The sequence below is a fragment of the Neophocaena asiaeorientalis genome, unplaced genomic scaffold, assembly GCF_003031525.2.
Source record: "Neophocaena asiaeorientalis asiaeorientalis breed wild unplaced genomic scaffold, Neophocaena_asiaeorientalis_V1.1 scaffold138, whole genome shotgun sequence".
Lineage (NCBI taxonomy): Eukaryota > Metazoa > Chordata > Mammalia > Artiodactyla > Phocoenidae > Neophocaena > Neophocaena asiaeorientalis.
This window is the reverse complement of record NW_020172632.1, coordinates 1051256-1073888: the sequence shown is the minus strand read 5'-3', so window position 1 is coordinate 1073888 and position 22633 is coordinate 1051256. Positions and strand designations below refer to the sequence as shown.

Sequence of the window (22633 nt, the reverse complement as noted above, 5' to 3'; positions counted from 1 at the left end):
GCACCGGACAGAGAAAGGAGCAGAGGGACTCAGTGAGAGCAGCTGCAGGGAGAGGGGGCTGGGGACCACGCGAGGAGCGGGAGGCTGGACGCTGTGAGACCCGTGGGAAGTTCTCAGAGCAGCTGCTGAGGAGCTCTGGGAAATAGGGGTGTTCAATATTTCATCTTAACTTGTGCTTCTGTGGTTTACAATTCTTCCCCTCCCCAGACCTTCAGAATAATCAGTTGCACACAAATGCCTTATGTAGGGCTTCCCTGGTGGCTCAGTGGTTGAGAGTCCGTCTGCCGATGCAGGGGACGCGGGTTCGTGTCCCGGTCCGGGAAGATCCCACATGCCGCGGAACGGCTGGGCCCGTGAGCCATGGCCGCTGAGCCTGCGCGTCCAGAGCCTGTGCTCCACAACGGGAGAGGCCACAACAGTGAGAGGCCCACGTACCGCAAAAAAAAAAAAAAAAAGCCTTATGTAGATGGTTTGGGGGAAATAGCTGCGTTCGCATTAAGGATCACTGGGAAACAGTGAGGACTGCACAGCCATATGGGGTGACACAGAACAAGAAAAGGTCAGTGGAGAAATGTGGAGGGGACAGCAGCAATAGACGGTATTCACAGACTCAGATGTATTTAAACCCTCAAAACAAGAATTTTATTTGTATTCAATTATGATGAGTGATTAGCATAAAATGATGATCCGAGGCAGCATTAAAGAGGGTCCCATGAGAGCAGGGACAGCCTAGACAGGAAGATAGAAAAAGGAAGAGACAATCTCACGGATGACTTTGGCAATGGGACGAAGCTGTGGTTTTGTTCTAGACATCTGAGACTCAGCGTGTAAACTCCGACTGAAGGAGATTCCTCCCCACCACTGGTTTCCAAGCTCACCACCCAGCCAGCTGTAGTGCAAAGCCTACCAGGACTTTGGAGAATTACCAATTCAACGTTTACTGTTACCAAGGCAACACCTGTTACTTTCTGGGTACAAAGTCACTTGGGATGCGGTCCTTGGTTCCTACCCCTTGGAGTGCTCAGTCTGGTCTGGGAGGCAAACCTCACAACGCAGTGATCGGTGCTGCCGCAGAAGCAGGTCCAGAGGCTGTGCGAGCAGGAATGGGACTTTGATCCAGTTGTGGGTATTGGGCAGCTTCCTGGAGGAGGGACACCCAGGCAAGGTCATGGTGCTTTCCAGAGTAGCCAGATGCCTGGCAGGCAGAGGGAGGGGGCACAGGCGCAGCTGTGGGGCCTCCTAGGCTGTCCGTGCTGCCCCTCTGCAGGGCTTGCTCATAGCACCCAGCAGCCCATCTTGACTCCTCTTGTCTCCAACACGTCATGTCTTTCCAGCTGGCCTCTAAGTTCCTCGAGGCTGGAGACTTGATGCATGTTTGGATGTGAGGGTAAGAAGAGGCAGATTTGAGTGGTGTCAAGGAGAGCTCCCTGCCCAAATGCCATCTGCCACCATGTTTACCCTCCACCCTGGTCCCTGGTCCCTCGCTCCTTCGGGTCTGACAGCCACCAGTGCGGAGCCGCCAGTGAAAGTATAAGGCCTTCCTGGGGAGATTCTCGCTGGAAATAGGTGACCGGGGATTGGGAGCCAGAGAGTAAAGGAGGGAGAAAGGGGACAAGGAAGGGAAATGGGTGAGCAAAGATGCATGAGGATTTTTGCAACTTTCTTGCCACTCTTTTTCTTGTATCTTCCACTTTTTTGACCTCATGACACATGTAGAGTAAAAGCTCCTGGACAGACTCACCAGAGGGCAGAAATAGTGTTTTTGAGGTAGGAGTGAAAGGTACTGTAGTGGAGAAGAGTTGGAGTCAGGCGACCCAGTGCGAGTCCTGCTGTGTGGCCTGAGCAGACCCAGCGCCCTCTCTGGGCCTCCTGGCGCCACCCTTCAGTGTACTGGCTGGACGGGGTGCTCTTTAGGGGTTCCTGCAGTCTCAGCCTCTGAGGGCTCAGTGTGGACAGCGAGGTGGGAAGGGAGCCTGTCTCCGGCGGGCCAGGCCTGGCTGTGTTTAACCTGCCTTGGGTGATACCAGGCCTGCAGAGTCACACAAAATAGCCCCAGAGGAAGATGTTGACGGCCAGCAGGAGGACGGCGTTGATGTTGCAGACGCTTCTCCAGAGCGGCTCCTCCTCGATGCTGGTCAGTTTCTGCTCCAGCGCGGCCTTCTCTGCGGGGCTCAGCGCTTGCTCCGGGGCCCACGACAGCCCGCAGAGCCAGCCCCAGAGCAGCTGTCCCCGGGACCTGCGTGGGGCTGAGGGACAGAAGTCAGAGGGAAAGAAGGCAGGGGGGCAGCAGGGCGAGCTTGGAGAAAGGAGATGATGCGAGAGCAGGGCCGGGACAGAGATGGTGAGAAACCCAAGAAAGGAATGAGGCGCGCGGAAGGGGGCAGAGGCAGGGGAAGCAGTCAGCTTAGCCCGGGTGCAAGCCGCAGGCTGGGCGGTAAGCTGGGGCGCCACGCTGAACCCCCACACCGTCATCTAGCGGAAGCATTCCCGTGTTGCAGGGAGAGGGGTGTTTAGGGGCGAGGATAACGAACACAGTTCAACCCAGTTCGGAGCGCGTGCCCTGCCTGAGGACCGAGCGCCTCAGCGTGAGGAAGCGCGCTTCACAGTGATATAAACCAAACCAGCTCTCACCTGCCTTACTCGTTTAATAGCCATCTGGGAAGGGAGGAGGGGTGATATTTGGGGGACTCCCTTAGAGACCCCATCCCCAGTGACCCCCCAGATGGGGTCTTTGGGACCCATGACCTGGTGTCCACCCCCACTGCTCCCCCCATGTGCCCTCAGCCTACCTGCAGGCTGTTCCTGGCCGTGCCTGGGGTTCTCTGTCCCTCCGGCCCCTGTAGGACCCTCCCCAGATGGCACGTCCGCTGTCCCTGCTGTGCTCTCCCGCGCCTCCCTCTTCAGCTCAGAGTGAGGACGGTGCCGTGTCCACCACGTCAGGCGAGCGAGCTGGAGGAGAGCAAACAGCCTCGGCTCAGGGACCTTTGGAAGGAAGTCGGGCTGTAGAAAGAGAGGACACCCCTTCCTGGGAGGCCGGCAGAGCAGCGAGGAGAACAAGGAAGGAGCACAGGGCAGGAGGACGAGGCCTGCCTCTGAGGCCCGACTGCCCCGCCCTTGGAAAATCTGATTTCCCTGCACCTGTTCCATACAGGGCTCGTGCAGGGGACCGAAAACACCGCGGGTCAAGCTGGGCCCCTGACCTCCCGCAGCTCACGGGCAGGGAGAAGCAAGGCCGGACACAGGGAGGCAGGTGGCCCACAGCAGCAGCTCCCGAGGTCAGGCTGAGAAGCTGAGACTACGTGAAGCTAGTAGGCCGTGGAGAGTCACCGCACGCGGGAAGCAGAGGGAAGAGGCTCAGTTCTGGGCTTTAGGAAGATCTCTCGGAGTGAACTGATGAGATCCAGCCTGGAGACAGTTGCAAAAGTGGAACCAGAAAAAATGAGCCTTTGAGGTCACGGGGTGGGGGGCAGCCCCAAGGTTGAGGAGTGAGATCTGCAGGCCGTGGTGACTGACTGGAAGCAGCCGCCGTGGCTCTCAGGGCTGCCCTGGACCTTCAGATGGGTAGCGGGGCCCCTCATGGAGCTCGAGCCAGCAGAAGGACGACTGGGCTTGGTGATGGCGGGAGTGAGAGAGAGAGATAGAGAAAGCCTGGGGGCGGGGGTGTGGTCTTCTCTCTCACACACACACACACACACACACACACACACACACACACACACACCACACACACAGCAGGAGCTTGAAGAGCCCGGAGGGCCTCACAGCGGAGACGTCCACAGATCCCTACGGAACAATGATATTTAAGGGGCAGGAAGAAAATCCCATGAAGATGACAGAGGAGCAGCCAGAAGGGCAGAAAAATATACAGTGAGCAGAAGAGAGGTCTCCAAGAGGCAGGATGTGGGCAGTAGTGTCTGGTTCTCTTCAGAGTTCGCTTGAGATGAAGATGGAGAAGTGATCAGTAACAAGGTTGTTGGGAATGTTGGTGTGAGCAATGCCGGAGGGCACTGGGACACCAGGCCGACTCAGCGGGTCGAGGAGTAGATGAGGGGGAAGTGGAGGCTGGCGATGGACACCACTCTTCACAAAGTTTGCTGCTGAGGGTCAGAGAGGGAGACAATTGTACCTGGAGGAGAACGGGAGCCAGGGAGGGGATTTTTAACTGGGAAGGACTTCAGTGTGGGAATGAGACAGCAGACAATGGGGACGGTGAAGGATCAAGTGGTGGGGGGAGACCATTTCAGGGGTGAGCCCCTGGGGAAGTCAGTCTCTTGGTTCACCTGTGAATACACTGCTTGTTTGTAGGAATTCGTGACACTAAGGGTATAGGTCATTTTGCGAACTCTAAAGGTAAGGAGTGTTATTAATTATTTCCACCCAGTGTTCCAAGGACCAACTTCTAGCATGAGCTCTCTTACGGGCTGAATACTGTTCCCCCCAATTTCATATGTTGAAATCCTACCCACCCCCCACTTCAGAGTGTAACTGTATTTGGGGAGAGGGTCTTTAAAGAGGTGATTAAGGTTAAATGAGGTCTGATGAGTGGGCCCTAAGGACACCAATATGACTGGTGCCCTTAGAAGAGGAGATTCGGACACAGACAGGCACAGGGGAAAGACCACGTGAAGACAGAGAGAAGATGGCCATCTATGAGCTAAGGAGAGAGGCCTCAGAGGAAGCAACCTGACCAACCCCTTGACTCCTGGCCTCTAGACCTGCGAGGAAATAAATTCCTGTCATTTAAGCCACTCACCCTGTTGTACTTTGTTATGGCAGCCTGAGCAAAGTAATACCCTTCTGCTCTAAAGAAAAAAGCTTTCAAAAGACTGAGCATCAGTGTCTGAGGACCGGTAAATCCATCAGCGTGGGAGCGGTGAGGGCCTCAAATCTAGCTCTTACTCTGCTAGACTGTTTCTTTTCTCATAAACCTGTTTCTTCAAGGTCCAACTCAAGTGACATTGTCGGGGAGCCTCCCCCTCCCCCCAGGGGTGACTACCTCTCCTCTGCCCTCGGCTGCACCCTTTGAGCTTGGGCCTTCTGTACCTTCTCTTGGGAGAGTAACTGCTGGTGTTGGGGTCTTCCTCCCCGCCCCCCCGACCCCTGCTCCCCACAGGCAGCTGCTGGCAGGGACCATTCATCTTTTTAAGCCCAGTACAGTGCCTGGCACAGAGTAGGTGCCCGCTGAGTCATTTTCCAATTGAATGAATTACTTTTCACTTGGGAATTAACAGCCCAAGGAGCTCACCGTCCCCAGCCATCTGTGATCTCAACTCAGTGGAGTAAGAGTCGATGGTGGAAGTCCAGGCACTGTGGGTAGGGGAACACTTGGGGGCGGGCCTCGTTCTGAACACTCCACTTGCCTTTTCCTCAGGGATGGGGGCTGTGCAGAGGCTGACAGTGACGATGACGATGGCCGTGAGCCCACAGAGGAGGAGTGCAAAGTAGAGGTAGTGGAAGTCTTTCAGCACGGCCGGCCTCGGGTCTGCCTCCCCACAGGCTGGGGCTGGGTACGAGAACTCCAGGGTCATGCGCAGAAGCCCCACCACCAGGCCAAATATGAGGCCCCAAAAGGCTCCCTGCGGAGAGAGGGCAGTCCAGGGGTAGGATCCAGCGGGGAAACCCTAGGAAGCTAAAAGCCACAGTTTGGTTTGTCACCGCGTTTGCAATCTGCCTGAGTAAGTTCCCCGTGAATGCCGAGGCTTTGTCTTAACCTAAAGGCAGGCAGAGCAGTTTATTGGAAAAGGCACGGGTTCCAGAGTCAGACTAGGCTCCGCGGCAGAACAATGACTAAAGCAGTGACTCGACCTCACTCACATGCAATGATAAGCAAATTAATAAGTACTTAGGGTAGGTGCTTAATATTCAACTAGAATGGAATTTGCTTTTGTAATCAGCAGGGAAAGCCAGGATCTTCCTCCCCAGCTTTCTGTTATGATAAATCAGAAAGCAGAATTAGAACTCCTCCTTTTTTATTTTTAAAGAAAAGCTCTGGCACGTCCTATATCTTCTCTGTAGCACTGTTGGACCCTAACCTCTACCTGTTCCCCAAGTATAAGGAGGCTTATATTTTCAAAAATTCTGGAATGAATAGAAACCTCCAGAATTCAACCGAGTCCTGCCGTGCAGTCTAGTTATTAGCAGGGGGACTCGAGCTCTGCAAACAGTAGACCCAGCAGAGGCCTGGCTTAACTACTCCACTGGGGGAGGGGCTTCTATGATCTCCCTTACGATGACCCTGGGCTCTCACGTGGCCCCTGTACAATCACGTCCATGATGTTCCTTGTCTCCCCAAGGTACAGCCAGCAATTTGGGCCTGTCTTTTCTAGGCTAGCCTGGGGAGTGACCAAGGTTACCCTCCTGGTACCTCCCGGGTCTGTTACATTTCCGTGCATTTCATAAGTGGCACATGTGCAGGCACCCCTGTAAGCTCACACCTTGTTTCATCATCCTCTTTGCTGTTATTTTGCCGACATGTAGAGCCCTACCGTGTTAGAGAGCTTCCCGTCTGCTTGGGCTTTTACACACACTGTTCCTCATGTCGGGAAGACTCTTTCCTCTCCCATTAATCCTTCAGATCTCAGCTCACAAGTCCCTTTGTGACCCCCCCTCCCAGGCGTCCCATAGGTTATGTGTTCCTGCTCTTTGCTCTCATGGCAGCTGTCACACTTTGCTCTTATTGCATATCGAAGCCTCTTTCCTCCCGCTGGCAGTGATGGCAGACCTATGTGAACTTTGTAAACCATTGCATCCCTGGAGCCTCCCTAGTGGGATTGATTAATGTTTGCTGAGTGAATGAATAAATCTAGACCTGGCTGCTATGGCTGGGGAGACAGAAGCCTGGAGGGGGCAAGTCCAGGTTATGGACCGACTAGCTCTCCTGACCCTCTGGTGTTCTGGGAGAGACAGGTGCACTGCTGCACTCACAGGCTCTGTGACCCTCTTGCAGAAGATGGCCAGCAGGAAGAGGGCAGTGATGGGTGGGGCCAGGTAGCTGGTGACAGACTGGATGTAGTCGAAGAGCTGCCCGCTGTTGGAGCTTTGGATGATGGGGACCCAGAGGATGCTGATGACGACGAGGAACACCACAAACACTCTGCCAGGAGAGAAAAGGGCACTGTGAAGGGCGCTCAGAGCGGCATGGCAGGGGGGCAGGTGAAGGTGATGTACGGGAACCAGGAAGGGAGAAAGGAGGGGAACGCGTGGTCGCTGAATCAGAGAAGACAGGATCACAAATGCAAAGATTCCAGAAAGTTAGACTCTTAAAATCCCAGAATATCAGAATTACAGAATCCAAAAAACCCCAAATTTAAAAAATCCCTTTGAAAGTGTGTAGTCCATCTGCTTTCGGAAAGAAATCCATTCATTTCCCCTTCACCACCCACCTGAGTAAATGGGCCCTGGTTGAAAAACTTTTCTTGGGTGTGTTGGGTGCAATGATGCGTATTGCCAGGAGATGGTGCCCAAACCTCACTGACTGATGCAATCAGGTGCAGTAAGACTTGGCAGGTGAGCAAAGAGATAAAAGGATTCTGCACACCTGTCCTCTTCTCTCCTTTCCCTCCCATTTTCTCTCTCTCAGGCCACACTAGAGCAGCAGCTAAACTGCAGGAGCTACCTGCCGTTCACTCCCCTCTTAGCCCCCACCTCTTTGTACAATCTGTCCTGCGCTCAGATCCTTTGATGGTCAGTCCTTGTGCATAGGGCTGGGATGCCCAGATGAGCGGGCCGTAGGGATCCATGGCAGCCGTGGGCAGAAGGCATTGTGATACAAGGAACAGTGAATGCAAAGGCAGGGAGATGGAAAAGAGCAAGTTATCTAAACTCAAGTAGAGAATGAACACGTTAGTCCAGAAACCTGAGTTACAGAGCCTTAAATTATGAAGCAAAGATTTCAGAAAGGGCCTCTTAACTTTGTGCAAACTATAAATGCCCAACCCAGGGAGAAAAAGAAAAAATAGCCACCAAGTTATATTTTGAAAGGCATGAAATGAATACCTATGAGATAAAGTTCAAAATTTTCAGCTGAGTGTTCAAAGCCCTGCATCCTTTGGAGACAACCTTCCTATGAACACCTCCATCGATGCGGGCCCCTCACTGCATTACATGTTTCTGATTTTCTCATTAAACTGTGTGCACCCTCAGGGCAGGACCATATAAGTCGCCCCTGTGTCAGCAGCACAAAGGTATGATGCAGGATGCGTGCTCGGGGTGAGACTGAAGGAGTCTTTCTGTTATCCGGGGATGACATCCAGAGCTGGTCTGGAAGACATTGGGGGTGAGCTGCTTACTAACTTCTTTCCATCTATACAGTTCCTCTTTCATTGAGTCAATGCTTTGTCAGCTTCTCTCATTTACCCTCTTGATCAGTTCCAAGATAAAATTGAACACGCAGGGAAGAGATTTTTTTTTCTCCTTATTCTGGAGGGAGGGGAGTGGTCCAGAGCTGGGGAGGAACTCACCTGAGGTCCTGTAGAAAGTTGGCGCAAGGAACCAGGGGCTCTGACTGCCAGTGCAGGGCCCAGACCCAACTGCATCTCCTTCGGGTAACCCAGGGCAGGGAGGAGAGGGCAGAGGGGTTTTGCCTACAGGAAGGGGGTGCTCCGGAAGGATGGGCCAGCGCACCTGCCCACGACCATCAGCTCCTGCTCTGTTGCCTGTCTGCGGAAGTGTTGCCACACGTCAATGGCAAACAGGGTACTGCTGCTGTTGAAGATGGAGGTGAGTGAGCTCATGAGGGCGGCCATGATCACTGCGATCATCAGGCCCCGCAGACCTGGGGAGAGATGAGGTCTCTGAGGGCAGCTGGCCCGTTAAGGCCAGCTCTGCCAGCAACCATGGAGGCTGCCAGCATCCAGCAGAATCAGGGCTGGGGACGGTGTTGAATGAGGTGCCCAACCAGGAATCCTGGAGACCCATAGCACTAGAGGCCGGGTTCTGGCCACACTCTACCTCTGCCTCCCCCTGTGGCTTTGGCTGAGTCATCTGTCCTCCCTGAGCCTCAGTTTCCTCATCTGCACTATTAAGGGATGTGAGACTAGCTGATCTTTAAGGTTCTCTGCAGACTGGACATCTCGGTCTGGGTTTTAAACCTTGAAGACACTTGGTTAGTGGGCCCTGGTAAGGAGGAGGATGACTATTAATTATTGAGTGTTTTTTTTCAGTGTTTTGAACCTTTTTCAATGATGCTATGATACCAGGCTAAAGCCCCAGCTTGGGAGGCAGAATCCCTGGAACTTTTTGAAGGTTTTGTTTTAATTAATTAATTATTTATTTTAATTTTTAATACAAATTTTAAAAGTTACTTTCCATTTTCAGTTACTACAACACATTGGCCATATTCCCCATTTTCTACAGTACATCTCTGAGCCTATCTTACACCCAATAATTTGTGCCTCTCAGTCCCCCACCCCAATGTCCTCCCCCTCCAGGAACCACTAGTTCCTTCCCTATATCTGAGTCTGCTTCTTTTTTTGTAATATTCACTAGTTTGTTGGGTTTTTTAGAGTCCACATATAAGTGATATTATATAGCTTTTGTCTTTCTCTGTCTGACTTATTTCATTTAACATAATGCCCTCCAAGTCCGTCCACGTTGCTGCAAATAGCAAAATTTCATTCTTTTTATGGCTGAGTAATGTTCCATTGTGTATATATACACCATCTTTATTCATTCATCTGTTGACGGACACTTAGGTTACTTCCATATCTTGGCAATTATAAATAGTGCTGCTATAAACATTGGGGTGCGTGTATCTTTTTGAATTAGTGTTTTTGGTTTTTTTTTTTAATATATATACTCAAAGGAGTGGCATTGCTGGGTCTTATGGTAGTTATACTTTTAGTTTTTTGAGAAACCTCCATACTGTTTTCCACAGGCAGAAGCCATGGGTTTGTTTCCTGGTTCTGCAAGGAACTAGCTGTGTGATCTTTGGACTAGTTCTGACCCTTTCTGGGCCTGTTTTCAACCTGTAACAAGGGAGGGTGGGGCCCACTGGTATCTCAAGTCTCTATGATTCTGATCAGGAAGCATCTAGAAACACAACTCCCTGGCCAGCCCCACCTCAGTCCTCTTTCCCCTCAGTCCAAATATTTAACCACCTCCTGCATGGCTCCCTGGATGACTCAAAGTGTCCCAAATCCAGGCCAGCATCTTCCTCTGGGGCCCCTGCTTCTTCCTTTGGTTAATGATATGTTTCTGGTCTCTAACAAGACACCTCCAAGATATTCTGGACCCCTTCCTCTGCCTCCCTCCTACCCCACCTCCCTCAGCCAGTCCCTCTATGGCTGCTCTGTCATAACTGGGCCTCCACCACCATCTCCACTATTTCTTTGATTCATTTCTTGTTCCACTGGAGGGAGGGAATAGCTCAATTTCCCTCCATAAACCTGCCTTTCTTTCTATGTCCCCAGTCTCAATATCACTGTAAACTCAAGACCTGCAAGCCCTGTTTGGATCCCTCTGTCTTTCTTGTCCCTCAAACACAATCAGTCATTAAGTCCTGCCAATTCTATCTCACAAATATCATCTAAACCCTGTCTGCCCATCCCTAAAGACACTGACCTGGTCCAAGCCACCACTACTGCCTTGACCACTGAAAATCCCTCAGGATCTATCTCCCTGCCTCCCCCTAAGCTGAACGCACCATGCAGAGTGATCCTTCTAAAGCACACATCCAATCATGCACGCTGGCCTGAAACCCCCAGTGACCCTCCACTGCCCTCAGAGTAAAGGTCACGCTGCACAGTGGAGCATGGCCACCAAGTCCTTCCCACGAAGGTGGTCTTCATTCCTGCTGCATCTGAGCCCACACTGGCAACTTTCAGTTCAGACTTGACACTCTCTCATACCTGGGCCTTTGCACATACGGGCCCTCATCCCCGGAACGACATTCCCCACGCCCCTCCGCCTTTGTCTGCCTAAGATGTTCCCCGGCACTCAGCTCCATTTCCTCTCCTCTGGGAAACCTTCCTCCACATTCCTCCAAAGTGGGTCAGGTGCCTCCTTAGGGCTCCCTCAGCCCCACCGAGTCCCCACACTGGTCCCACTGTATTGTGCCTTCTGCTTGGGTACCTGCAGACTGCGTTGAGCTCGAGAGCAGGGGCCTGCCTTTAATCTCTGTATGTCCAGAGCCAGGGTACAGAGTAGTGCCCTACAGATGCTTGTGAAAGGCGTGTGTGTGTGTGTGTGTGTGTGTGTGTGTGTGTGTTTATTAGGAACGGGGGTGCGGAGGTGAATGTTTTCATTCTCTCTTCCCATCTACGACCATCCTAATGCAATCCCTCTTGGGCTGGAAAGCTGGTGTGCAGCGTGGTGTGGGGGATGGGACTTACCCATGGGCATGAGCGCCATGACCAGCTTGGGGTAGGCAATGTTGGAGCATCCCACGCGGGCCCCGCAGATTCTTTGGCAGATGTCAGGGTCCACGCAGCCCACTTCATCTGCGGAAGAAGTGATGGCAGTCAGAGCTAAACCATCCCGTGCCTTCTCTGGCTGGCCCAGTACCTGCTTTCTGACCCCATAGGAAAGTGTTCACGGGTGAGTGGTGGGAGTCAGCGTCTAGAGGGTCAAAGGGCAGGTGGAGGTTGGGTCCTGGGATTTCGGAGTGTCTGGTAGACTTCTCAACCCCATACTACCCTGCAAAACCTGATAGACCCCTCTGGGTTTTAGGCCTTATATCTTAATAAAAGGCAAATATCCTTGCAAGGCACCATGAATGCCTCAATTGGTCTTTCCTTTATAGAGAGAAAGCAGGATGTTAAAATGACATTCAGATACAAATTTCTTCTACTGATACACATACTGTATATTTGGCCCACAAAGCCTAACGAACTTACTATGTGTTCTTTTTTTATATATAAATTTATTTATTTATTTAGTTTTGGCTGCGTTGGGTCTTCGTTGCTGCGCGCAGGCTTTCTTTTTGGTTGCGGGTGAGCAGGGGCTAATCTTCGTTGCGGTGCGTGAGCTTCTCGTTGTGGTGGCTTCTCCTGTTGCGGAGCACGGGCTCTAGGCGCATGGGCTTCAGTAGTTGTGGCACGTGGGCTCAGTAGCTGTGGCTCACGGGCTCAGTAATTGTGGCGCACGGGCTTAGTTGCTCGGTGGCATGTGGGGTCTTCCCAGACCAGGGCTCGAACCCGTGTCCCCTGCATTGGCAGGCGGATTCTTGACCACTGTGCAGCCAGGGAAGCCCTTACTATGTGTTCTTAATAGAAAGCATGTGGCCCTTGCTCTGGGCCAACTTTGCCCGGAGGGAGACTAGCTCTTACCTGGGTACAGGGCCCGGCTGATCATGCCAGGCATGACGATAAAGAACATGGGAAGGATCTTCAGGTAGCCCCCCAGCACGGAGCCCCCCTTGGCGTGGGACAGACTCTTGGCGGAGAGAGACCTCTGCACAATGACCTGAAAAGACAGCAGCGCAGGAGTGCCAGTCGGGCCTGCTCGGGTTCCGCTCGGCTCCTGCGAGCCCCAGCGTGGGGACGGTGCCCCATACCTGTTCCCGAACCAGTCCCAGCCCTCTGTGCATCCACATGCCCAGTTTGCCCACAGGAGCCACCCCAGTTTGTGGTGGGCTGGGCCAAGCTTGGTTAGGGCATCACCTGGTCGGTGCACCAGCACCACGTGGCCAGCACCGTGAGCCCGAAAATGAGGCCTGGCCAAGGGATGTCCCCGCTCACAGGGTCCCGGAGCATGTGGAAGGCGTCGGGCCGGGGGAGGTGACAGGTGGTGTTGGGGACTGTGACATTAGGGATGGCCTGCCTGTACCTCTGCTCCAGGCCTGGGTACCAGCCCACCTCTTGAAAGCCTGCAGGGAGAGACCACTGCGAGTGAAACAGCCCTGAGGCCCCACTGGGTCTGTCGCATGCCCCAGCTCGCTGGATCCCAGCCGTGTGTGGGACCCCTGAGCTCGGAACTCGTATGGGACTTGGGAATGAGAGGAGGAGTGGCACTCAGGCTCAAGAGCCCTGCTGTGGAGTAGAGAGAACCCTGCTGTTGGGTGCCCTGGCCTGGAGCCGGAACATGGCTCTGTGCCCTGCCAAGTTCTGATCAGACCGTGGTGGTGACAGCCAGAGAGAGATCAGAGAGGAGTTGACAGGGGAGGGTGGGATGTATTCAGGACTCTTCCTTACCCAGAAACATGAGGACCAGGGCTCCCCCCACCATGATCACCGTCTGCAGAGTGTCTGTGTAGATCACGGCCGTGAGGCCCCCTGGGGACCCAAGGAGAGGGGTCATCAGCACCAGCAGGGGTTCCTCTCAGGGTGCCTGCCCTGTGCTGGGCCGCACTGGGGAGACCAGAGAACACACGGAGCCCTCAGCGGATGGGCTCTGGCCACTGCCTTCCCCGCCCCTCGTGCTCCATGGGCCCGCCCAGAAGGCGGAGGCTGGTACAGCCACAGGCCCTCAGGTCCCTCTTCTTCTGTCCCGACAGCCTCTGGCTGTTGTTTGGTAATATCCCAAGTCTTTTCCTTTCCTGTGCTGTTAGCTCCACTGGGAGGCCTGCCTCCCTCCCCACCCCAATGCCCATTTAAGCTCCCCCATCTTTCCAGGCCACCTCAGCCAGGAGGAAGTCTGCCGGAGCCTGTGTCCCGGGAGCCCAGGCCTCTGTGAGGGGCTCTGCAGGAGATGGGAGAAGGCATGCTTGTGGCTCTTGTCTGGAGTAGCCCGTGGTGACTCTAGCCCAGGTCACAGTCCCCCAACCTCCGCCCTATTCCCTGCTGTCGGTCTTCCTCTGTATCTCCTTCCCTGGCTCTCTCTCGGGATGGCTCTGTTTCCTCCTGTTTCTGCCCTTCCTGTCTCCCCTTTTCTCTTTCCCACGTGCACAGTGTCTGTGATGCACTGAGTCTTTCCGCCTTTTCCTCTGACTCTGCATGTCTGTCTGCCTCTCTCTTTGTTCCCTCCAGTTTCTCTTTCTCACCCTCCCGGTCAGTTTTCACTCCGTCCTCCCTGGACCTCTGTGTCCCTGTAATCCGGCGCTTCCCTCTCCACCTGTCCCTGTCTCTGCTCCTGGCACCTGCACCCGACGTGACCTCCCCTCGGCCCTACCTGTGATGGTATAGACGGCCGTCACCACCAGCAGGATCACAGTGGAGAGGTAAAGGTTCCAGCCCAAAGCCATCTGGATGAAGAGGGCTCCAGAGAAGATGTCAGTCTGCAGAGACAGCGACCCAGGAGTCCAGGTCACCCAAGGCCCTCTGTGTGGTCACCAGTGTACGTCACCTTCCTGCTCAGCGATACCAGGTGCTGTTGGCCCTCATGGTGTGATGAAGATGAGCCTTACGTGCCGTGCTCAGGAGGATGGGCTTGGCCTACGAACACCGAGGAGCCGTGGAGACTGTAAAGCTGAGGAGCACCGCGGACAACTCTGAGCCTGAGAACCATGTGATCTGGCAGCACTGCCAAGGTCGTGTGCTGGCGGGGAAGGGGTGAAGTGGCACACTGAGGAAGTGAGACAGGAGCTGGGGTCGGGGGGTGGGGGAGAAGGTGGGAACCTAGGGGGTCCCTGACGGCTCCCTGAAGGAGCACTGACCCACTCAGCTGCCAGATGGGCCCGCGGCTGACCTGACGGGCAGGCGCCCCAGTGCAGATGACACAGGTCCTGGATACCCACATGTTTGGGTTTATTGGAGGACTTGGGGTCGCAGCCTTTGCCTGAGCTGATTTAGGGTTATTTACAAGCATTGATGGAACAAGTGGCTGTAATTTCCAGCCCTGGACCTGGCAAACCTGAATGCTTCAGTTCCCTTCAGGGCATGCTTGCTGGTCCCTTTACATGAGTGTTTTGTGACCCATGACAAGGGCTACTACGTGACAAAGCCTCAGGAGGCCTCAGCTGGGCCACAGAACCCAAACGTTAGTTCCAGCCCCAGAGCTAGTGCTCTGTGTGGACCTGGGCAAATCGTTTGACCTGGGTTTGTCTTCTGAGTTTAGGTCAACAGAGGAAGAATAGGCCCTTTCTAATGGGAACATTCTAGGCAATTAATGCTCCGTGCTGAATGAAGCCTTAATTAATGGGAAGATAAATGAGTGAGCGAATTCTAGATTGTGACTTCTTTGGATAGAGGGACTCTCATTCACTCAACAAACATTTATCATTCATCTCTAATTACCCTACTGCTGAAGGGGAGCATGTGAGGAAGGGGTGTGGATTTTTTTGGGGGGGTGGGTACATGGGCCTCTCACTGTTGTGGCCTCTCCCGTTGCGGAGCACAGGCTCCGGACGCGCAGGCTCAGCGACCATGGCTCACGGGCCCAGCCGCTCCACGGCATGTGGGATCTTCCCGGACCGGGGCACGAACCCGTGTCCCCTGCATCGGCAGGTGGACTCCCAGCCACTGAGCCACCAGGGAAGCCCAGGGGTGTGGATTTATCCTTCCTTTCTATTATCCTTCCTCTTCTAACCATCCATGCATTCATCCATCCATCCATCTATCCATCCAGCAACAAGCTGTGCCCTCTCCTAAGCATTTTCAGAGAGACATGATGACCACACGGGAGCAGGTACTCACTGAAATCTTGGTGAAGATGTAGAGGATGAGAGAAAGGACAGACATATACACCTGGATCCTCTGGCCCCCGAATCGCTTCTTCAGGTACTGCGGCATTGTGACCACACCGGCTGCGATGTACACGGGGACGAAGATCCAGCCGAGGGCCAGAAGCAGCCAGGTTGCCTGGGAGGGTGGGGAGAAAAAGGGAACCATGTTCTAGATGCAGATGGAGGGGTGATCTGTGCAGAGGAGAGGCCTGGGCAGGGAGGTAAGGGACCAGAGGCCTGATCTCAGTCCTGTGTGACCTCTGATGAGGTCCTCCAGGCTTTGGTTTCCTCATCTGTAAAATGGGTTCTCGATTCACCATGCATCTTCCCCAAGCACCTCTGAGGTTCCTCTTAGCACTAAGGCTGGGGATGGGGTGGGGTGGGGTGGGTTAAGACCCCCTTTATCCATGAGAATCCTCCAGGCCAACTTCCTTACATTCCACTCAAAGCCACCCACAGCAAGGCCTCCAGCGGCCCCTGTCCCAGCCAGGCCGATGAACAGACCGCTGCCCACATTGCTGGACATCAGAGATGCTCCAATCTGCAAGGCACAAGTGGGGCCAAGGGTCAGAGGTCAGCTTTCATTTGAATCGATCTGTAGTCAGGACTATGGGCTTCAGGATCCGGGAAAGAGGCAGAGAGAGAGCAGAACCTGAACTCAGGGAACGTGAGATCAGAGGGAGGAGATGCAGTGGGGGAGCAATGAGAAGAGGAATGGAACTGCTATTTATTAGGCACTTACTGTATACCAGGCAATGTGCTAGGCATTTTATAGGCACTAATACACTTAATCTCCACAGATATTTGGAGGGGTGGGTATTAATCTTTCCACTTTACAGAGGAAGGAGTTAATGTTAGGAGAAATGAAGTCACTGGCTCCAGGCCACCCAGTGAGGGAGAGGCAAAGTGGAAAAGAACAAAAGCCATGGGAAGCAGCATCCATGTAGGGAGGATAAAGCTCTGCTCTGGGGCCATGGATTTAAGGGCCTCCAGAGAGAAGGAAGCTGAAGGGAGAAGGGGAGTCCCCCACGAGAGGGATGGGGGAGGCCCTCTGCCACCCCGTTCCGGCAGGTCCCAGGGCAGGGCCAGGCAGTGGGAGGAGCCATGGGGTTGAGCACAGCCCAGGCCACGCCCCCAGTTAATTTTTCTCCAGGAGGCAGCTTACTACTCTGAGGCAACAGGAGGCAATGCCAGTTAGATAGACGATGTCCACAGTCACAGCCGTCAGTACTTGAACGGCATGGCCAAGTGCCTGCTTCTGTTCTAAATATATTAACTCACCAACTCCTCACGACAACCCCATGAGGAAAGTTCTGCCATTATCCCCATTCTACTCGGGGAAACTGAGGCACCGGCAAATAACTCGCTCAAGTTCCAGAACTGATAAGTGAGAGTCGAAACGAGGATTGCGACTCTGGCCATCTGCCTCCTGTAATAACTGCTTGATGGGTGCTAGGTCTCAGTAAGCCTTCATTAGTGTTATCTGTTGTTGTTAGATGGGAGATGGAGGGGAAGAGCCTGTCTTATACCCTGTGTCACCTTAATAAAATTGTGGAGCTGGGCAGTAGAAAGTGAGAAGAAGGGAAAAGCGCCGGGACATTCAGAGACGAGGCGGCACAGTGCAAAGGCACAGAGATAACGATCGGGCTGCTGTCCCTGCGGACTTTTCAGCCACCCCTCCGCCCCCGCGTGCACACAACACGCACACACACACACTCCCTCCCTCTCTTAGGGGGTCCTGGGGATGCCGCAGGCTGGGCTGGATCACTCAGTCACAGCAGAGAGCACTGGGCCTCCTACTGTGGGAGAAAAGGCTCCCCAGGCTGCTCTCGAGGACCCTGCCCAGGGCTCCCAGTGCATCACTCAAGGAGCCATCAACAAGGTCGGCAGGGGACCCCACGGGCCCCTCTGAGACGGGGATGCTGTCAGCCCCCAACCACACTCCCTTGGGCCACAGGGAGGGGAACGAGGCACCTCTCAGGACTGGCTGAGTAGGGAAGCGCGCAAAGCTATTGGACGATCATCACAGACACCAGACGCACATGTCCCAGCGGGGCAGTGGGACTGACAGTCCCTTACCTGCCGCTGGTTCTGCCCCGGCCTTGGGCTGAAGCTGCTCTCACTGTAGGCGGCTCAGCTCACAGCCCCGTCCCCCTGACGAGGGCACCATCACATCCTCTTTCCCACGTGCACAGGCCCACGTCCCGCTCCATCACCATCTCTGGGGCACCCTCTCCTGCTCGGAGGCCTCGGGTTTCCTCACACCCCAGAGCTCTGCTCTCCCCAGGACTGACCGTCCAGGCCGGCCCCCTACTGGTTCTCCTGGATGGACCAGAGGAGACCTGACCTGTCCCAATTCTGTGCCTCCCAATGTCTCGTTTCCAGGGCTGTGATTTGGGGGGTGGGGTGGGGGGACCAGATGATCAGAAAGGCCTCCAAGGGGTTTTCATTCTTCTGATGAGGGGTGTCTGATGGAACCAGCGACCCTGTCCCCATCCCTGTGAGCCGCCAGGTCCACAGCCCCCCGCATCCCTGGGGTCTTCCCGGACCGGGGCACGAACCCGTGTCCCCTGCATCGGCAGGCGGACTCTCAACCACTGCGCCACCAGGGAAGCCCTGTCATGCTACTTTTGTCCTCACCTCTCCCTGTCCCAGACACCTGAACCTTCCAGAGAACCCTGCAGGCTTCCTGGGTCCCTCTGCTCTTTGGTGAGTCTGTCGCCAGCGGTGGGCAGCGAGGGTGGCGAGAACAAAGACAGGGATGTGCAGAGGGCCGGTGGTGTGTGGGTGCGTGTGCGTGTGTGTACACACACACCACGTGTGAGGTGTGCGTGCCTGGGCTTGTGCCAGCTTCAGGGGCCCCTGGGGCTGAGGACTCCGCTGTTAGTTTGGAAGCAGGCCTCACCTCCCTCTGTCCTATTTCAGGAAGAGGAAGTTAGCTTTGAGGACCAAAAGGAACAAGTGGGGAGGCCTGAGGGGCAGGACTGGGATTCAAAAGATCAAGTCCTGTGGGGGTGGGATTTTACCTCTAGGATTTCCCTCACTTAACTGCTCTTCAGTATTTTTGTGTCACTTTCCCAAGAAAAGCTTTCCTAATCCCACTTCCACTGTCTGGAGGTTAGAGGCCTCCCCCAGACATTCACAGGCCCCATGCTGCCCTCCAGCTCGGCAGCCATCAGGTTGTTTATGAGTCTGTCTGCCCCGCCCAGCCTTGAGCTCCTCTGGGACGGGAACACTCTGTGTGGGCTCTGTAGGTCCAGTGTCCGGCGTGGGACCCACACTTAGGAGGCGCCCAGGGCACGCAGGTCCCAGCTGTGGGTTTGCAAGTTCTCTCAGGTTGCCTGGTGCCTCTGGACCAGAGAGAAGGAGCCCAGAGCCAGGAACCCCCTTGGGGGCTGTAGCCTTGGTCCAGGCAGGAGTAGGTGAGGTGGGAGCTGGGAGATGGGGGGAGGGGCGGGAGGAGGGTCGACTCACTGGCCACCAGCTTATGGACCTTCCCGCCAGGAAGTAGCCGCCAATGGTCCCTCGGCTGGCACGGATGGACGACTGGAAAGGAAATGGCAAGAGTGAGGATTTCCCGAGCCTCCCCCAGGCTCTGCCCTCTGCCCCAGATTCCCTGCCCCTCGAGGCAGGCACTGTGGGAACACAGGGGGTGGGAAGTGCGGCTGAAGCGTTCGCCATCTTTCAGCTACGTGGCTTTGGGGGTGTCAGCTACCCTCTCTGGGCCTCCCTGCTCATCACCCAGGGCTGGTGTGAAGAACAAAGGAGCTAATGGGGTGTCTGTGTGTGTGAGTGAAACGCCCTCATGGATGTACGGTGCTGTCCATGTGCACAGATCATTGCCATTGTCACTCTCGTGTCCTATCCTGCTCCCCCGTCCCTGTCCAAACGTTGCTTCAGGAAATGAGTTGGGGTCTCATCCTCAGGCTACCGTGGCAGGGAGACTGCCTTGTCCCCTCCGCCCAGCCGGACTCCCACTCGGGGAACTGGGAGGTTGCAAAGCACTCGGGTCCCAGACAGAGGCAGGACTCTTCTGGGGGGTGTCTCCTGCTTCAGCCTGATGTCAGACCACACCACCACTGAGGTCCACCCATGACGCTGGAGCAAACCCTCTCCTGCACTGGGAGGTGGTCAGTAGTGGCCTATTTGAGGAATTACTCTGAAGACTGAAAGGGGGTGAGGAATGAAAGAACTTTCTCTCGGATGCAGGGGGTGAGTACAGGGCAGCGGGTTAAAGCCCTTATTGGATGCTGAAGCCAGGCATCTGATTGGGTCTGCAGACAAGAGAAATACCTGAAGGAAGGGAAGGGAGAGGGAAGTTGAAAGAAGCTTCTCTTCCCCCAAGAGAAAGTGACAGATTAGTCACTAGGGCATGACTGGTGTGCAGGGCTCGCTGCTTGTCAAGCCTTTGCTTGGACTTTCCTGTGCCACCTCTGGTCCTTGGGGAAGACAGATGAACAGAAATAGTTTACGTTACAGGTGAGGAAATGGAGGTCCCCTAATGGGAAGCAACTTGTCCAGAGTCACAGGGGAGTTTCTGCTTCTCATGGCTGTCCACCTCCCGGGAGCCAGCGAGCCTCTGTTTGCCCATCTCTTCCTCACACACCCTGGGAAGCAGGGACAGTTCATCCCACTTTACAGATGGGGAGACTGAGGCCAGAGATGGTTCTTGACCTTGCCACAGCCTCATAAGTGACCACCTGGGGCTCAGATCACTCCGTGCCTCACAGTGGAGTCTGAGGCGCTGGCATTTCCCTTGAATGCTGCAGAGATAACGGCGGTCATTTATTGCTGCAGGCTGTGTGCTGGGCGCTGTGCCAGATCCTTAAATGTGTCATGCTCCTAAATGGTCAGGGCAGCTTTATCTCATAGACCTTTATACTCTCATTGTCCAGATAAGAAAACTAAGGCTCCGTATGGTCCCAGGGCCATGCGGCCCTACCTGTTGGAGTTGACATCTGAACTCAGAGCTCCCCGACCTCCAAGCCTGGCGCCCGTCCAGGGCATTGAGGCTCTGGTGAGCAGTGGAGAACAGAAGCATGTTGGGATCTGCCTGGCTCCCTTCCCATGAGACGCGCAGCCCAGCTCCTTTAGAAAGCACGGCTCCTTGCCAAGGCACCATCTGGTGGAAGGTGTGGTGGGTCCAGGAGTCAAGCATTCGCATAGCTGGGGATGCTGGCATGTGGAAGAGGGCAGGAATGGGATGCGGGGAGGCCAGGGATGCATGGGGCCAAAGGAGAAGATGCACAGGGACAGGGAGTCGGGCGGGAGATGGGGACTCGCTGTGTGAGCTCTGGCAGGTCACACCCCTCTCTGGGCCTCAGTAGCCCATCTCTAAAAGGGAGGGGTTGGAGAGGATGATCCCTTAAGGTCCTTCCACATCAGCCCCTGTTCTTCCTGGATACGCCTTTCTTCTGCCCACCCCTGCCCCCAGCTCCATGACCAGCCATCGAAGAGAGCCTGCCTTTGCCTCCCCTGCCCACCCCCAACCTCCGAGCTACTCACCCAGATCCCCACGCCAATGACAAAGACAAAGTAGACGACCAGGACCGCGATGTCGTAGGCATGCAGGCTGCCTCCAGGACCCGGTGCTGAGCGCGGAACTGTCGCAGTGCTGACCCCATTTCCCGAAGCTCCAGGCCCCATTGCTGCCAGCTCCACGCTCATCTACTAGTCAGTCACCACCAGGCTGGACTTTGAGGCACTCCTGGTTTCATTCCTTTCCATTAATGATTAAACAGCCCCAAGCGCCACTGGCCAATGAGAAAGCTCTGAGCCCCATTGGCACATAAAGTCCTGGCCCGCCTTTTCCCCTTACTGCCAGCTCCGTCTTCTGCAGGCCTCCCTCCCTTTCCCTGACCCCACTACACACACAGTTGCACGCTCACACACACATGCACATGTACACGTGCACGCATGCACGCTCCCATCCCAGAGAGGAGCAGGAACAGGAGGGAGAGAAGGAAAGGAGCAGAGTCCTGGCAGCCTGGACTGGGAGGGACTTCAGAGTCAAGGCGCTCGAGCTCCTGCTTGTGTGGAGGAGAAACTGAGGCCCAGGGAAGAGAGGGATACAGGGAAGTAAAGGCAGAGCTGGGCCTGGAGTCGGGGTTTCTTTTTTTTTTTTTTTGTGGTACGCGGGCCTCTCACTGTTGTGGCCTTTCCCTTTGCGGAGCACAGGCTCCGGACGCGCAGGCTCAGCGGCCATGGCTCATGGGCCCAGCCGCTCCGCAGCATGTGGGATCTTCCCGGACCGGGGCACGAACCCGTGTCCCCTGCATCGGCAGGCGGACTCTCAACCACTGCGTCACCAGGGAAGCCGGGGACATTTTCTATCTCCGTTTTAGCTGAGGTCGAATGGGTGAGGACAATATAACAGGTGCCTAGTACCCTTACCCCAATTCTAAAAGTGAGTCAGGACACTCAGGGAGCCATGCCACAGAGGCCGTTGCAATGGCTAAGCCCAGGGCCCCTGCTGCCCCAGCTGACCCCGTAGGTATTGAACACTCGCCCTGAAATCTCTGTTGCCTGGCTGCTCTCGGCCAGTGACTGAGCCCAGCTGATGCCGTGCATGCCCCTTCCTGCAGGACATGTGGCTCACATAACGGGCATTTTTGGCTGGAGGACACTCCTTGGACCAGCCGAAACTTTCTTAGAACTGCACTAGATCCCCGTGGCGATTGCTTTACAACAAGTTGTTGGAGTGACCTGGCGATCCCTCTTCTTCCCCATCTGCAGGGTGAGGAGGCGGCCCCTTTCACCCTCTAGTGAAGCCAAGAGAGAAGAGTGTCAGAGGGGCTATGGCAGAATTTTATGTGTGTCCAAGGGCCTGGTGACTTAAGGAAAACAATGGTCTAGGCTGGGGACATCTCAAAAGGGGGAGTGACACCAGCAGAGGGTTAGGCCAAGGTCTGGAGCATGGAAGCTGGACAGCACCCGTCGGGAGGCTGCACAGAGCGTTCCTGCTCCGGCACACGAGACTAGGGTGTTTAAGGCCTGGCTGCACTGCCCTTGCCCTTCCTGCTGCTGCTGGGGGGCCACTGACCAAGAGATCATTTCTTGCCTCCCCTCCTCTCCTCTGGCTGCTCCTTGCTGCCT

The 22633-nt window shown here is 55.0% G+C and overlaps 1 protein-coding gene across 2 annotated transcripts; it reads right to left on the bottom strand.

The window, feature by feature from the left end:
• Positions 1 to 615: 615 nt before the first annotated feature.
• On the bottom strand, positions 616 to 21205 carry SLC5A9 (solute carrier family 5 member 9). 2 transcript variants are annotated; one of them, XM_024739359.1, is made up of 14 exons: positions 21044 to 21205; positions 19013 to 19084; positions 15975 to 16079; positions 15510 to 15674; positions 14047 to 14152; positions 13131 to 13211; positions 12600 to 12805; positions 12267 to 12402; positions 11331 to 11438; positions 8623 to 8773; positions 6925 to 7093; positions 5361 to 5576; positions 2790 to 2949; positions 616 to 2246 (listed from the first exon to the last, which is right to left on the bottom strand). In XM_024739359.1, the coding sequence occupies exons 1-14, from the start codon at positions 21203 to 21205 to the stop codon at positions 2038 to 2040; spliced, it is 2046 nt and encodes a 681-aa protein (XP_024595127.1). In that variant the 3' UTR covers positions 616 to 2037. The 2 variants fall into 2 exon arrangements, with proteins under 2 accessions (XP_024595127.1, XP_024595129.1); XM_024739361.1 differs by lacking the exon at positions 15975 to 16079 and having other exon boundaries at positions 21044 to 21194.
• Positions 21206 to 22633: the final 1428 nt, after the last annotated feature.